The 16,316-nt window shown below is 35.8% G+C and overlaps 1 protein-coding gene across 9 annotated transcripts in view; it reads left to right on the top strand.

The window, feature by feature from the left end:
• MAGI2 (membrane associated guanylate kinase, WW and PDZ domain containing 2) overlaps nucleotides 1-16,316 on the top strand; it is a 1,332,179-nt gene that overhangs the window by 375,724 nt on the left and 940,139 nt on the right. For all 9 annotated transcript variants that reach the window (XM_045494592.1, XM_045494594.1, XM_045494593.1 and 6 more), the window contains exon 2: nucleotides 11,424-11,540. In XM_045494592.1, coding sequence (XP_045350548.1) covers nucleotides 11,424-11,540 — 117 coding nt within the window. The remainder of the gene's footprint in view (nucleotides 1-11,423; nucleotides 11,541-16,316) is intronic.

The raw sequence follows: 16,316 nt of genomic DNA, 5'->3' as shown, positions 1-16,316 counted from the left end.
GCTCCTCTTAATACAATTACCCCTTTAACAACACCCCAAAATGTGAACTCCTATACCATGTGTTTGTGTGTATGTATTTCCTCCCCTTGTCAGATTTGGTTTTTTTATTCTCCTCTAGCTATTTCTTTTCATAAAGCAATAAAAACTAAATTCCTATGAAGTTTGTAACCTCTACTTATTGTCTTGATTCAAAATATATCCTTAGGTAAACAGTCACATAATATTTTCATTAAAAAATGTTAAGATTTGGGGCGCCTGGGTGGCGCAGTCGGTTAAGCGTCCGACTTCAGCCAGGTCACGATCTCGCGGTCCGTGAGTTCGAGCCCCGCGTCGGGCTCTGGGCTGATGGCTCAGAGCCTGGAGCCTGTTTCCGATTCTGTGTCTCCCTCTCTCTCTGCCCCTCCCCCGTTCATGCTCTGTCTCTCTCTGTCCCCCCAAAAATAAATAAACGTTGAAAAAAAAAATTAAAAAAAAAAATGTTAAGATTAAATAATAATAGGTCAGTCAAATGGAAGTTTACTTTAAAGAGATGTTTTCAGTAGGTTTCTATTGCAAGCAGTTCAAAGGATGAGCGGGGTTTGCTAAAGATGGCAACCTCTAAATATCCCTTTATCAGCTCAAAAATCATGCACAATTTTACATGTAATCAGGGGACAGAAAGCAATCAAGAATGCCTTTGGAGGGGGGCACCTGAGTGGCTCAGTGGGGTAAGCATCTGACTTCATCTCAGATCATGATCTCATGGTTCATGGGTTAGAGCCCTGCATGAGGCTCTGAGCTGACAGTGCAAAGCTTGCTTGGGATTCTCTCTCTCTCTCTCCCTTTCTCTCTGCTCCTCCACAACTCCCAGACATGCATGTTCTCTCTTGCTCCCAAAATAAATAAATAAACTTAAAAAAAGAATGCCTTTGGTTAATTGTATATTCTTTCTTCTTTCCCATTGTTGGCTCAGTCTTCCCTATAATTCTACAGGCAATACAGTCCCAGATGTCTAAAAATGAATTCTTAGGAAATTTTAATTGATTGCCTTTAGGTACAGATAATTGAATTTGCTAATCTATAGAACTATGTCTGGAAAGTATATAAATAGCCCCTAAAACTCTAGTTGGAGGAAGTAATTTTGTAATTCAGTGAAAGTCCATTATAATACAACTCACTTTCAGGGTCCTCCACTATACTTCTCGTTTGAATCATACACTTCTCTTCCAGCCACTTGGGGGCACAACAATGTTGGTAACAGGCATGGTTTTCTCTTCCAGCTTCCAGTGCTTGAGAGTTATTTTCCTCCCTCTTCCCTTTCCACTGCAATCTCAGAATGTCATTTGGATTCAATCTCTCAAACCCTCTGCTTCTCATTTCTCTTCTGAGTCAGACCAGGGCCTTGGCTTTCAGGAGTGAAAGTAGTAACAACGTAGGGGGACAAGAATGATAAAATCTTCTCTCTACCTTCATTCTCATAGCCCTCAGTGGCTATTTTCTTAGTCCTTATTGTCCACCCACTTAGGCTTCCTTAACACACATATCTATGCATTCAAGCACACAAACACACATCCTATTCCTTGAATGACATATGTAACTGAAGTAGGTGAGCTTAGATTTCTTCTGCAATCTGAAAATACCTTCTAGGCTTTGTAACCATCAATTTTCCACTATTATCCACTACCATTGTCTTTTCTACAGGGTCCATAATATATTTATAATACATACTATGTATGCAATCCTTATGTATTGGTCAGAGGAGGGGGGTATGCAGATAAAATGGCTAGGGGATTACAAGGTTTTATGGGGAAACACATTTCAGATTTTTTTTCATAATTCGATGAGTAATAAAGTATTTTTAAGAATGCTCAGGAAATCTCAAAATGATTTTGTGTTTGCTTCTAAAATAGTAAATAGGGAGGAGATTACAGTTCATTTTATAGTGAAATCAAACCAAGTGGATGATGGTGGAACAAACTGAGGCAGGCAAGACCTCAGAATAAACTGTGGGCTGAGTACCTCCAAAGAAAAAAGGAGTTTGGGCTGAGCAGGGCTGTGAGGAAATACATGAGCACAAAGCTTATGGTTCCATAACCATTTATACAAGGGCATATGGAATTACCCTCCCAGTTGGCTGCCCCTCTTCTGCCTACTCCTAACCTATACTTGCCCTGAGGAATCTTTGACAAGAATCCCCACCAAGGTCTTGGAGCTGGGGGTGTTCCATTCTAACTCCCTTTGAAAGAAAGTGTTTGGAATTTTTAGAACCTGTCAGCCTAACTTGGAACTGTAGCCATTTTCCCCTTGCCCCCACCTCTCAAGAAGCATTGTTATACATGGCAAATATAACAATTATGTGTTTCTAGCATACCATAGATAATATATTTTAGGTGCCTAATTAATTTAAAAGACTTATAGATGGGCCAAAGACATAATTAAAATATGCTGCATTATTTCTACAGGAAAAAAAGAATGTTCTGCATTTCAAATAAACTTTTGGAACACACTCCTCATTAGTTGAAGTCAGCCTTGTAGCAATTCAAATCATGTGCCTAGAATTCTTATAACTTCATTAGCTGTAGTCTGTCAGGACACAGTCCTTATAGAGGATATATTAGTCTGTTCTTTGAAACCATTTTTGTAAGGGAATTTCTTTGTATTACCATTGTAAAATGGGCTCATAAAAAGAGCTGTGGTTTTTTAAATCAGTTTGGGCAATGTGGTCTATGCCATCATACCTTTAAGCATGAAAACATTTGGAGTGAACTGTTGATTGCACCAGGTCATCTGATGGTTTAAATTGCAGCAGGTTAGCAAAAAATCAAGTGAGAGGATTGACCTTGTTTTATCATTCTCAAAATACAAAATAATGCCAGATGTTTATAAATTTATTCTTGATAATACTTATCAGTTTTACCCACAATAAGTATCACCTCTTTAAAAATACAATTTTTCAGTTAGTTGACTTGAGGATAATAGCTTGCTAATATAAAATGAAGGACACTTGAATATTCATTGCTCAAATATCATTCACATGTTCACTTTTAATTTTATAAGTGAATATGTTTCAGGCATACCTAATATGAGCAATTTGTTTTATACCTTTAAAAATTAATGTGAATAGATGCTTGGATTTTCAAAAAACCAATTTTAATATTTTTATCACTGTGTTTTTTTTTAATTATACTTAAACTCTGGAAAATAGTTTAAAAGGCAATAAACCAAGACCCCAAGTGAAAAACAAAACAAACACAACTTTACCTGGTGAATTATGTAGATATTTTGGACAATAGTTTCTTCCTATGACCTTAGTCATTTTACATAGAAACCTTAGAGCGTTGACATTTATAAATCTTTAATTAAAAATTTCAAATCAAGGGGCGCCTGGGTGGCGCAGTCGGTTAAGCGTCCGACTTCAGCCAGGTCACGATCTCGCGGTCCGTGAGTTCGAGCCCCGCGTCAGGCTCTGGGCTGATGGCTCAGAGCCTGGAGCCTGTTTCCGACTCTGTGTCTCCCTCTCTCTCTGCCCCTCCCCCGTTCATGCTCTGTCTCTCTCTGTCCCAAAAATAAATAAACGTTGAAAAAAAAAAATTAAAAAAAAAAAAAAATTTCAAATCAATTCATAACTATCCTGCGATATTGTTTTCTCCCTTTAAACTTACAGTGGTATAATCTCTTATTTTAAAAAACAAATAGATTGAATTCAGCCAGATTATTTTTTCAACATATATCTTTTTTCTTTCATTATGTTGAATTTGTTGTGACATCCTGCTTTTTATAAAGAACACCTAATGTTTGAGTTAGATGAGCCAAAGAAATTAATAGAAAATACCCTATTCCTGCACTGAATTAGCCATCTTGAAATATTATAGAAAATTTAGATACACTTGAGTTTGTTTTCAACTACGTGCCCATCCTTTACCTTTCGCTATTATAAAATTTGGGGGTAACGCCTATACAGCACTTAGCACAATACCAGGCATATAGCAAGAATTCATTTCTTCTCTATGGGAACCTATAATATTTCTATAACAACTCTAAGAACAACTTTGAACAACTCTAACATTTACTTTGAAACCAAGACTAACAATGAAAAATGAAACTCAATAATAATATCCCATCTGTGCAGTAGTAGGGGGAAGGAAATGATAAAAAGCCATTTTCAATAGAGCTGGAGAATATTATAAACCACTTACATCTATCTTAGTCATTTTTTCTGAAACAGCAATTATTCTCTGCAGTTTTGAATCTCCTAATGATTTGCAACTGCTTAATATATTTAGTTGACTCTTTTATTATTGCATTTCTTATACAAAATATGAAGAAAACAACTAAAATTTGAAGAAAAACAACACACAAAGATATTAAAACATGATGAAAAGGATTGGCTATACTCTCTAAGATTACAAGTAACACATAGAAGGGATACAAATTTTCATCTATCTAAATGTTTCCAGCTATGGAAAAGCAATTAACCAGATTATTTCATCTACAGGGAGTTACCATGGGTCTTATATGTGTACTCCTATTTAAAATAGGCAAAGGAGAATTACTGGGGGAAGAACAGTTTTACTGGCTCACAATTTATAGAATGGCCTGTATAGATGAAATGCATCCAGTACTCCAGCTGCCTGAAAATGAGATGGGCCTCTAGATCATCAGAAACCACAGATACAATTTTCCACCTAAAAAGGGGTTGGAGCCTGATCCAGGAGACTGGATTAGATATGTCTGTCACCTATTTTGTGGCTGTGGATCTTAAAATAATAAATCAACCTTCCTGTGATTTATTTCTCCATTTTTGAGGTAAGCCAAGCAGAAACTAGTTTTTGAAAAGGAACATAGCAACATAGCCTTATAATGCTTTCCTATTGTCTATTCCTCGACTTCCCCACCATCCAATAAATTAAGATAAAATAAATGTGCAATTACTCTAGGGGCATTATTTTAAGAGATATGGATAGACCTTTCTCTTCTTCCAATTTCTCCTAGACTGCTCTGCTTGGTTATTTTACTACTTATTTGACAAAGACAATGTATGAAGTCAATTGTCTGCTGACGATCTTAGCTTCCTGGACAATTCAGGAAAAAACAAACAAACAAACAAACAAAAAAACCCAGGATCCTAGGGAGATATTATCCATGGCTTTATTTCTTATGGACTATGGATAACTTGTGATCTATAATTATAAATACTTAATGAAATTAATTTGCTTGATTACAGAAAAAAAGATCCTCAAACTCTAAAATGCACTTAGTAAACACTTTATATGGAAGCATAGAATTTAGATCTAGTGGAGACCTTATTTGGTCCTGCACATACTGTTATGGACTGAATGTTTGCCTCCTCCAAAAGTCGTAAATTGAAATTCTAACCTCCAATGTTATGGTATTAGGAAGTGGGACCTTTGAGAAGTTATTAGGTTATAAAAGTGGAGCTCTCATTAATGGGACAAGTACCTTTAATACGAAACATCAGAGAGATGATTTCTCTCTCAGCTATGTGAGGATACAAGAAAAAGATGGCCCTTTGCTGACTAGGAAGAGTGCCCTCGCCAGACACCCAGTCTGCTAGCTTCTTGATCTTGGACTTAGCATCCCGAACTGTAAGAAAGAATACCTGTTGTTTAAGCCACTCAGTGTAATGGTATTCTGTTATAGCAGCCCAAAATGATAAAACGCCCATCTTTTACAAGTGAGAAAAATGAGACCAGAAGTGAAAGACAACTCCATGAGTAAGTGTTGGTGCACTACAGTATTTGTGATCTATTTATTCAGGAAAAATTACAGGGCCTTGTATATCAAGAAGGCACTGCTTTAGATATTGAAGTGAGAAGAGGGAGAAGATATATAATGACTAGGGAATTCCCTGTCCTGGAGGGCTCACAGTTTACTATACAACATAATGTAGACTCTCCAGTCATTGTATGGCCTATTAGAATGTGCAAAGTGCTTAAGAAAGGTGGCCTGGATATAGAAGTTCAGAGAAGGAAGAAGACCAAAGTATCATAAGGAAGGCCAAGGGAAGGATAATTTTAAGCTGAAGAGTGGATGAGAATTCCATGGGTAATATCAAAGGGAAGACATTCTTATTCATGCAGTTTCCTCAATTGCAAACAACAAAGGGGAAACTAACAAAGGTGGCTAGGAAAATGCAGGATAAGGACAGTTCTGTGTGTCCAGAAAGCAAAAATGATGGGTGCCACTTTCAGGATGAATGCATTTTGCATTCACTTTCTTGGGTCACTCCACTTATAAGGTCCACTCCTGGAAGAGAAACTTTTATTGGCTAAGCAAGACACAAAGGCAGATTGACTAAAAGTCTAACCCCATTTAAGCAGAATGAGATTGATTTGGCTACTGGGAAAAAAGAAATAAAGGTGCTGCTAACAAAGGAAGGTAGTGCAACATAAAGCACAAAGATGAGTACAAAATATAAAGCACAAACACAAAAATCAAATACCCACTTCAACATCTTGTAGAGGATTAATGGATAAAACAAAAAACAAAACAAACAAACAAACAACAACAACAAAACCTGAGGTAAAGAGAAGGAAGTACAGGATGAATAGATGACATCAGAATGAGCCAGACTTTGGCTTTCTGGTCATCTTCACCTTCTTCTTTCTATGCACCCTCTACCATCCCAATCAGTAAATTACTCTTCTCAATGTACATTTAGTTTAGAAAGTGCAAGCTGATTTCAAGAAGCATTTGACTGAAGGGAAGAGAAAGTTTGAGCTAATAGCCATGCCCACTAATGAGGGATGGGACTACACCTGTCACGAACTAGCAATCAGACCCTTGGCACAAACATTACAGAGCCTGGTGTGTTTTTCCCTCAACCTTAGATAAGTGACCAGCATTAGCTACAAGACTACAACTAACAATTTGTCTTAAGGAAAATGCCAAGGAGTTTCTGTCCACCTGAGCCAAGTGGCATCTTCTTTCATAGCTTCCTCAATCTAGGCATTCAAGTAGTAAAGGGGGCAAAGCAGTTCTACTGGGCAAATTTCTGAAAACTTGGAAACCATAGAGATGCACTCTACTTTCAAATGGTACATTTACAGTTTTCATTCTCAAACTCCATGGGAGTTTCTTCCTGATGCTTTCCCCGGTCCCCATTTCATCTTTGCTCCAAGCCCAGTGTCAGATAATTTGTTAGAGCTCCACTTTCTTCATTCGCAATACAAATTAAGAGTTTGAATCACGTTCTGTCTTAAGGGTTCTTCATAAGTTAACCTTTGATGTCAGGCTGAAAAGCTTGTTTGAGGTCATGTTGAGAAAGGACTCGACTGCCTTGAACTAAGAAGTTTGGTCTTCAGCAGTGCCTGGATGGCTCAGTCGGTTGAGCGTTTGACTTCAGCTCAGGTCATGATCTCACTGTCCATGAGTTTGAGCCCTGCATCAGGCTCTGTGCAGACAGTTCGGAACCTGGAGCCTGCTTCTGATTTTGTGTCTCCCTCTCTCTCTGCCATTCCCCTGCTCACATTCTCTCTCTCTCTCTCCTTCAAAAATAAATAAATATTAAAAAAAAATTTTAGGGGCGCCTGGGTGGCGCAGTCGGTTAAGCGTCCGACTTCAGCCAGGTCACGATCTCGCGGTCCGTGAGTTCGAGCCCCGCATTGGGCTCTGGGCTGATGGCTCAGAGCCTGGAGCCTGTTTCCGATTCTGTGTCTCCCTCTCTCTCTGCCCCTCCCCCGTTCATGCTCTGTCTCTCTCTGTCCCAAAAATAAATAAACGTTGAAAAAAAAAATAAAAAAAATAAAATTTTAAAAAGAAGTTTGGTTTCCAGACTATAGGTTAAGAAACTTAAGTACATGTTCTTTAGCAGAATCATCAGCTTCAAATCCTTCCCAGATCTCTTACTAACAAATATGTGATTTGAAAACATATTATATCTTCTAACTTGTTTTATTTTGTAAAATAAATGGGAAAAATCACAGTTAAATGAAGTATTTAAAAAATTTTTAAATATAATAAAAGAGCTACTGAACTTTTCAAAGAATATAATGCTAAGGCATTGGCGGTGGCAGTGCTCTGCTTAACAGAATGATTGATGTAGGCATCTTCTAAGGCAGCAAATCTAGGTATCACTAACAAATGACACAACAGAAACTCCATGGAAAAAAAATAACAATATGACCAAAAGTTATAACTATGGCAAATAATGTAGCAGATTATTCATTTGTTTTAATAATAGGTAACATTTACTGAACACTTAACCTGAAATCAGGTAATCTTGAGACCCAAGAGCTATTTTTCAGCTCAGCTATTGCCCACTCCTGTTGCTTAATTCTTCTCTAATTTAACTTGCTAATTAAGGGAACATGTGCCCTTAAGTGTGTGTGTGTGTGTGTGTGTGTGTGTGTGTGTGCGCTCTCTACACATATATACACATATATACATATATATAAAATAGTTCTATACCTACACATGTATCAGTTGGGATCATGTAAACTTGCAAATAACATAAAACCATAATAGCTTTAGAAATATATGCTATGTAGTTGCCTATATTATTTTAGCTGCTCATTGAAGCCATCAGGGGTTCAGGTTGTTTCTAACTTCTACTCCAGTATCCTTAGCATGTTGGATTTTTCCCTTATGCATGTCATATCCCTTTATGGCTGCTTCATCTTAGAGAGCTGGTCTAGTTTAGTTAATAAAGAAATACTCTCCTTCTATGTTAGGTCTCAATGGCCAGAACACAGCTTCTGGAAGTTGAAAGGACAGCCAGGAAAGTGAGGAACTAGGTCGTATGACTATTTCAGACCACTGTGATCCACGTCCTAAAGCTGAGCATATTTGGGCCTGAAACTAAGTCAGTATTCTTAATTAAAAAGAAAAAAAAAAAGAAGAGAAAAAGAACAAAGGACAGAATACTGGGTAGGCACATAGCAGAAGTTCCCATAATAAGGATAAATAAATTTTTTTTACTTGAAAGATGTGATGAAAAATTATGAACAATAAAGTATTTTTGAAATATGAGGCAAGAGAAATCCTTCCAAAATAATTGTCATCATTTGTCTTTCATTTTAATTAATGGAAGAAATTTTATATTAATTCTCAGAAGCTTCAGCAGATCCTTCCATGGGGGGAAAAAGTCACTGAATGAATAGACAGCTTTTTGTTGTTGTTTTCTTACAGAAGTTCATTTTTGAGAGGGTGAATGTAGCATATTTGCAGTAGAAAAATGGTTTAAACTGATAATTTGTTTTCAGGGAAAAGAATCATCTTGGACTACAAAATGTGAGCTTATCCATGTAACATTAGGTGAGTGATTCTAGCTCACTTTAGTGGACAGACTGCATCTGTTGTTCTATAGTTAGCATTTTCTCCGGCTGCTAGAAAGCATCTCATCACTTGGCATGTCCCACATATTCGACAGAAAGAAAAAGAGAAGAAAGCCGGAGTGCAGTTGTTGAAGGACCTGTGTACTTCGAACTCTGTGGAAATGACAGCTGAAAACAGGCAGGCATGATGCTGGCTCTGTGACTGTAATGAATTAGCGGCAAGGGTGGGCATGATCTGTTGACCAGAAAAGACCGAAGGAGAAAAACAGCATTTCAGGCTCTCTAATAATTAACTACTTCAGAGGGATGTCAGGAAGTCCAAGACCCATGGAAATGCAGGACGTTTGGAGGTATACATAATTGGCAATCGTAGATAAGTGTTAGTTTTAAGTGACTCTCATATTTGACTGCTTTGCTTCTTTGACCAAAGAAATTGTTTTGAATTTGGAAAATTAGATGTACAAGCATTCTGGATATAGTGCTTATGTGCACTCAATAAGCAATATGTTTGCCTTGGATATCATTTGTTTTCTGATATCATATTATATTGGGTGGAAAAAACTAGATTGCAATTATTTGCTCAAATATATGAGAAACAGTGTTTGGAGAGGAAAAATTTTGATAATCAATTCGGTTAAAAATATTTCTTATGGCATCTTACTGAGGCTGTGTCAATGGGATAGGCAGCAACTGAAACAATGGATTCAGAAACTTCAGAAATGTTGTGATATGTAGTTTGCAAATACATTAACTACTGTTTGCATAAAAGGTGTTTGTGTTGCATATATGCACACCCGCATAATGCTATTTTACATGGTCATGGTGGTGCAAAAGATTGATGAATTGTAATTTGGGGATTCAAAAAGATGAAGAGAATATGATTTATGTGACTCTTATAGATTTCCTATTCTATATTTAATTTTTTGTTCTGGTTCAATTATCTAATATGCTTGAAAAGATAACCATTTCAGGAAGGATTATTTATATTTTTATAGGTATTTTGATTTATAATTTATTCTTTTAAATAGAATAAGAAGGGCCTTGGATAAATCTTCATAATTTTGCATAATTATCTTTAAATATGAAGTTAGTCTTTGGTAGATCCACAGAGTACCTTTTCTTGCCTAGGGCTCAGTTTATTTTTCACTACATTATAATGGCAAATAGGCTTAAAATTATTTCTGGGATAATAATAATAATAATAATAATAATAATAAAACAAGTATAATAATAAAAGAAAAATTACCTAAAATTTTTCAAACGTTGTCCCAGGTTAAAAATATCTGCACATAGAAAATTACTTGAAGGGGCACCTGGGTAGCTCAGTCAGTTATGTGTCTGAGTCTTGGTTTTGGCTCAGGTCATGATCTCACAGTTCATGAGATCAAGTCCCATACCAGGCTCAGCACTGCTGGTGAGGAGCCTGCTTGGGATCCTCTCTCTCTCTGCCCCTCCTGTACATGCTCTCTCTCTCTCTCTCTCTCTCTTTCTCTCTCTTTCTCTCTCTCTCTCTCAAATTAAATAAATAAACTTAAAAAATAATTAAAATAACATTAACTCATACACACACTTTAAAAAATTATTTTGATTTATTATATAAAGGGAATGAAACATTAATATTTGTGTAGGTTTTATTCTTTTAACTTTTCAAATCACTGTATCTAAATCCATAGTAACTTTGAATAACTTAAAAATCTTCTCAAACCTTGAAGACATACTAAGTGAAATAAGACAGTAACTAAAGGGAAAATATTATATGGCTCCACTTATATCATATACCTAGAGCAGTCACATTCATGGAGATGGAAAGTAGAATGGTGCCTGCCAGAGCCTAGGAGGAAAGGGACAATGGAGGTAGTGGGTGGGTGTCTTTTTGTCAGCAGTGCTATAAGATATACTGTGACATTAGTTCAGGAGTAACACATAACTTTTGACATAATACAGACTTCATTCTAAATGAAAAATAATTTAAAGAATGCCTTGTAAAATGCTGAGCACAGACCTGACAATTATCTCAGTAAATCTTATCTTTTATTATTATGCAGATAAATGTTTAAATGGGTTCATGAGTATATTTAAGACAGAATCAAATTACATACTTAAAACTTATCTTCCAGCATCCTTCATTAAGAAACTTTATCATTCTAGGAGGAATTGTTGATAAGGATCTTCGTCACTACCTCAACTTACGATTTCAGAAGGGTTCTGTGGATCACGAACTTCAGCAAATCATTCGTGACAACCTCTACCTCCGCACAGTGCCGTGTGAGTACAACAGACAACATTATTGTCTTTCTATGTTAAAAGATAAGTGTTCACCTATATGTCTATTATTTAAAAGAAAAGTTAAATTGCACTAATTTTTTATGGTGGACTTTTGGACAAAATTGATTTGAGATATGGATTTTTTTTGAGATATGGAATTTTTAAGTGAAAAAAATTTAACTACCATTGTGTGGTTTATGATGATGTTGTAGCCAGATGAAACTTGCAGTTGTCAAGCTACAAAGCCTGTCTTACTTCTTAAATTAGTTTTGATAAATATGAACTCTAGTGCAGGATGTTGATGATTTAGAATGAATCATGATTGGGGTAGAACTCCACACTGCGAAACAGGAGAATGAAAATTAAATTTATTAGCTGAAACAGCTATTTTGTAAATAGAATCTACCCAGTAACTCCCAGCCTCATCTCTGGTTTGCAGCAGGGGATCCTCACAAGTGAAAAGAAACTCATGCATTGAAAAGTAAAGCTAAATGTCTGTAACTCTTAGAAAGTGATAATGTTGAGTGTTGGGTACAAATGTCTCATATGCCACCTATAGAAATCCACAGAACAACAATCTCTGATTATGAGCAGGTGCTACTTCAAAAGAGAGGACCCAGTCAAATGATAAAATTCACACATCAACTTTTTAGTACCTGTCAGCTTATTTAAGAATCTTGTATTAACTGTAGGACAATTCAAGGACTTTTCAAGTCAGGTCCTAGATCCTAGGTAGATATCAAAATCCATTTCCTTCAAGTCCCATGATCCTCAGAGACTTCCCAATCTCTCCAGAAACTCTGTGTTGTGTGTATTTCTTTTGTTTTAGCACTGCTCTGAATTTTAATAAACTCAAAGCTATGGGCTCTGGAAAACTGACATTAAAGACAGAAAAACTTGGCTATATATATGGGGTGTCTTGAACTACCAGAACTACGCAAAAGGCATAGGTCATGGATTATTATACTGACCTGTTGAAAACACACAGAGAAGTGAAATGGATAATTCAGAACCCAACCCTTTTTACCTACGCACATCTTAGGAGGGGTAGACTTTTGCCATTGTTAACACCAAATACCATCAAAACAAAAATGCCAGGGCACCACTATCACATATTCTTAAATGAGAATGCTTACTGATTGACATCTTGTCAGTCCAAATGCTACCCCTGTCAGTTTGTGTTAGTGAAGTGAATAGACTTTTGGGCTCTTGCTTTGAAACTAGAAGTTGAGAAAAGTGCATTCTTAAACTTGTAAGTTTGACATTAGAGTGATGGCCAGAGGAAGATGGATTAAAGTAAGTGACTGAACTATTTATAAGGTAACGGGTGGACGCATTTTCAAAGCTGTGATGTTGTCAGTGCAGCCATGTGCATTTATCTTTTGTGACATGAAAGAAAGGAGATCTGAAATACTGAATAAAGAATCCGGGCACTTTATTATGTTTAAAAGCTGAGAGAAATAGATAAGAGGCTGACATTCAGGAATACTTGTAGTCCTTGCTAAGGCGATGACATAAATAAGAAGTCTTAATTAAATATGTAGATAATAGGGATAAATTTTGCATTAGTTAATTAACTTCTTAAATAAGTCATCTCTCTTTAGAGTGCAAAAGAAATACTATGAAGGAAAATAAATATAAGGGTAAAATAACTAGGCTTATATGAGTAAACATAAAGAGTTTCATGATGTGATTTCAGTACAAGGTCATAAATTCAATTAGAAGTCCTTGAATAGCTCTTATAAAGGAGATGATTAGAAATTCAATGGATCTGAATATTATAATCAAACAATTATTCTTTGAATTTGTAGCCACGACTCCTAATAGCCAGTTGGAGTAATACCATTCATTAAGGATGCTCTTAACTTGGCATAAAAGTGAAGAAAAACATCTAAGATAATGATAAGTCTGACTTATATTATCTCTAATTACTTTTATACTGATGTACTGGACCTACACAATCTACCATCTTCACTCAGTATATCTTTTAATAAAATGTTCAGACATATTCAAAGAATATGCAGCAAAAATGTGTCAGTCATGTAAGAAGTCCTGGCTTTGTTTGGAATCTTACATGTGTGTCCAGCATATCTACTGGTCTTGGCTACAGAGTGATGTTTGTAACATATTTTCTTTGGTCAAAAAATTCTCATTGGTTTTCATATACCCAGTACCATAAAAGGAATAGATGTTATTGAAGAGTATGTCACTGCTCTTACAAATGCATACATTAATACGTATGCCTCTTGTGTGGTCGATAAACGGCTCCAAGAATAGGTCCTGGATAACTCCATGAAAAAACAAATTGTAGTCCATCGTAACTATGTGAGGGTGGCTTAACTATTTTTATAAGGCAAGACCCAACTGAATAATTCTGCTTACTCCACCGCCAGTAACTATGACTAGGAGGAAAGGAACAGTCTTGGCACTGGATTTCCTTGGTGTCTAGTGAATAAGAAGATTCTGGGTGAGAGCTCCAGAGACACTCTCCCCTCACAAACCCCCATATACCCAGCCAAATTCAGTTGTGGCCAACTTGGCTCCTGTACCCCTCTCTGGAAGGGAATATGGGCCCAGCTTCTGGTTGATTTCCAAGCTAAGTGAGGGAGGGAGGTGGTTAGTCTAGCTCTTTATGGACCTTAACTGTAAATAATATAAAATCTCATCAGTCTGTTGCCTGCCCCATAAACAAAGTTGACTGCATTTAGGCTTTTCATTTGTCCAGAACCGTATCTCAGGGCCTGATCTTTCAAAAATATATTTTTTGAAGCTGTGTCTCTAGTCTTGAAAGACAGGGCTTGGTCACAGAGACAGTATTGTTGGGCATATAATGAACATGAGCATTACACACTTCTGTGAATGCACACAGAAGCTCCCATGAGATCAGTTCATCCTTCTTTGAAAATGAATCAGGGAGAAAAGATCCTTAGGAACTAACTCTTGATATTTTCTCTAAAACATAAGCCATCACATGATTTGCATATTAAAGACCTCAATTTGTACCTAAATATGTGTCTTTTCATCGCTAGTTGTATGATTTATGGGGGGTAAAAGTCTTAAGAGAATCCTGGTGTCCTAAAATGAAAGTTGATTTTTAAAAACTAAATACTGTAGATGAATCTTTCTACCATTAGATTTCAGGCTAGATAGGATTTTTATGTAAGGGAACTTCAGGAGACATGAGTAAATAATCATGAGACAAAACTGTTGTAATTTGGAATGTGATAAAGACTAACCAGGAAAAATGTATACACATAAAGGACTTGGAAAAGTTCAGAACATACATCAAATGGGATTTCAGTTACTTTAATAGTATACAAAGGACAATTTCAGAAGCACTAAGTTAGTAGCATCTATTTAGAGATTAGCAAGATTATTTAATTGTATCATGGTAAATGTGCAAAGTTAAGGCAGCATGGCTTGTTGTTTGGATAATATAGGTTCAAACATATATGAGGGAGTTTAATGGAATTAATACAGAAAAACATTGGATTAATTTTCAAGTGTTTAAACACTTAAAAATGGAGTTTATTTTTGTTTTAGTATTCTACTGTGCATAAAGATTGCATATAGTTAACTCTTGAGTCTAATCAACCATGGTTAAATTGACTATGCTTCCTAACCATGAGGAAGAAAGATATAACCATTTTCATTTATTGATGAAATGCTGGTCTTCTCTATCCAGTATTTATTAGAGACACAAATTAATTTTCAAGGCATTTATGAGCACAGATATAAATTCCAGATACTTTTTTCCCCATTATACCAGATGCCATGAAGGAGAACTTCAATGACCAATTTTTAAAGTTTCAAAATGAAATGGAAGGTAGTTAAAATTAAACTTCTCTCTCAAGTTCATACTTTGTCATTTGGTGAGATGGTCTTATTAGGAAATATTTTAAATGTATTTGAAGCCAAAAGAAATACCAGCGTATACCAAGTAAAAGACGAAAATCAATAAAACCAAATATCTAAAACTATTCCATAAAAAGTGAATAAAATGAAAAACATAGTTTTAAGATATGAAAAAAATTACTTTTATGGAAGAGCTGATTGGGGTGTAACTCACAATGATGTTTCTACATATTTAAGCACCAAGTTAGTACAAACTAAGTCATGTTAAAAAGAAGCAATATCAAGAATAAAATTGTAAGATTACTAATATATATTTTAAAGTTTTTTCTGTTATGTTAAATTATATTTCATGGGGAAGCAAATAGAAATGGGCTCTTTAAAAGTTATGGAATTGGTTTCCCTTTAAGAAAAGCAGTTACCAACACACCAAAAGGTGTAGCTATGCAAAGGGATCAATATCCCTTTTCCCTAATTATATTAGACTATAGTCAGAGAGGACTGTAGAAGAGAAGCTGGTGATTACATATGTATTAAAAAGTCTGAAATTAAAAAAAAGTCTGAAATTAGGGCAGAACTTTCTAGTATACTGCATGGGGAATATGATTTTAATTCTTAAGCACACATCAGTACTTTTAAAGCTTATATGGTATTTTTTTAATATTCAACAAGGCAGTATGTTTTTGTGGGCATGAATTAATCTTTCTAGTTATTTGTAATTTTCATCAGGAAGGTGTAGTTCTAAGCATGCGCTAAGAAAGGATGTTGACATCAACCTGTGTCACCGTTATATTACTAAAAAAAGAAAACAAAAATTCCAATGACTTGAAATTCTGTGAGTTGAAGTGATCAAGAACATAATTAAGGACTCCAAATATCTTTAAACAGTGTAGACTCATGGACTACAATAGTAGATTGAATTAC

Source organism: Leopardus geoffroyi, chromosome A2, assembly GCF_018350155.1.
Source record: "Leopardus geoffroyi isolate Oge1 chromosome A2, O.geoffroyi_Oge1_pat1.0, whole genome shotgun sequence".
Taxonomy (NCBI): Eukaryota; Metazoa; Chordata; class Mammalia; order Carnivora; family Felidae; genus Leopardus; species Leopardus geoffroyi.
Note: the sequence above shows the minus strand (reverse complement) of the source record. Positions and strands in the feature narration are given on the sequence as shown.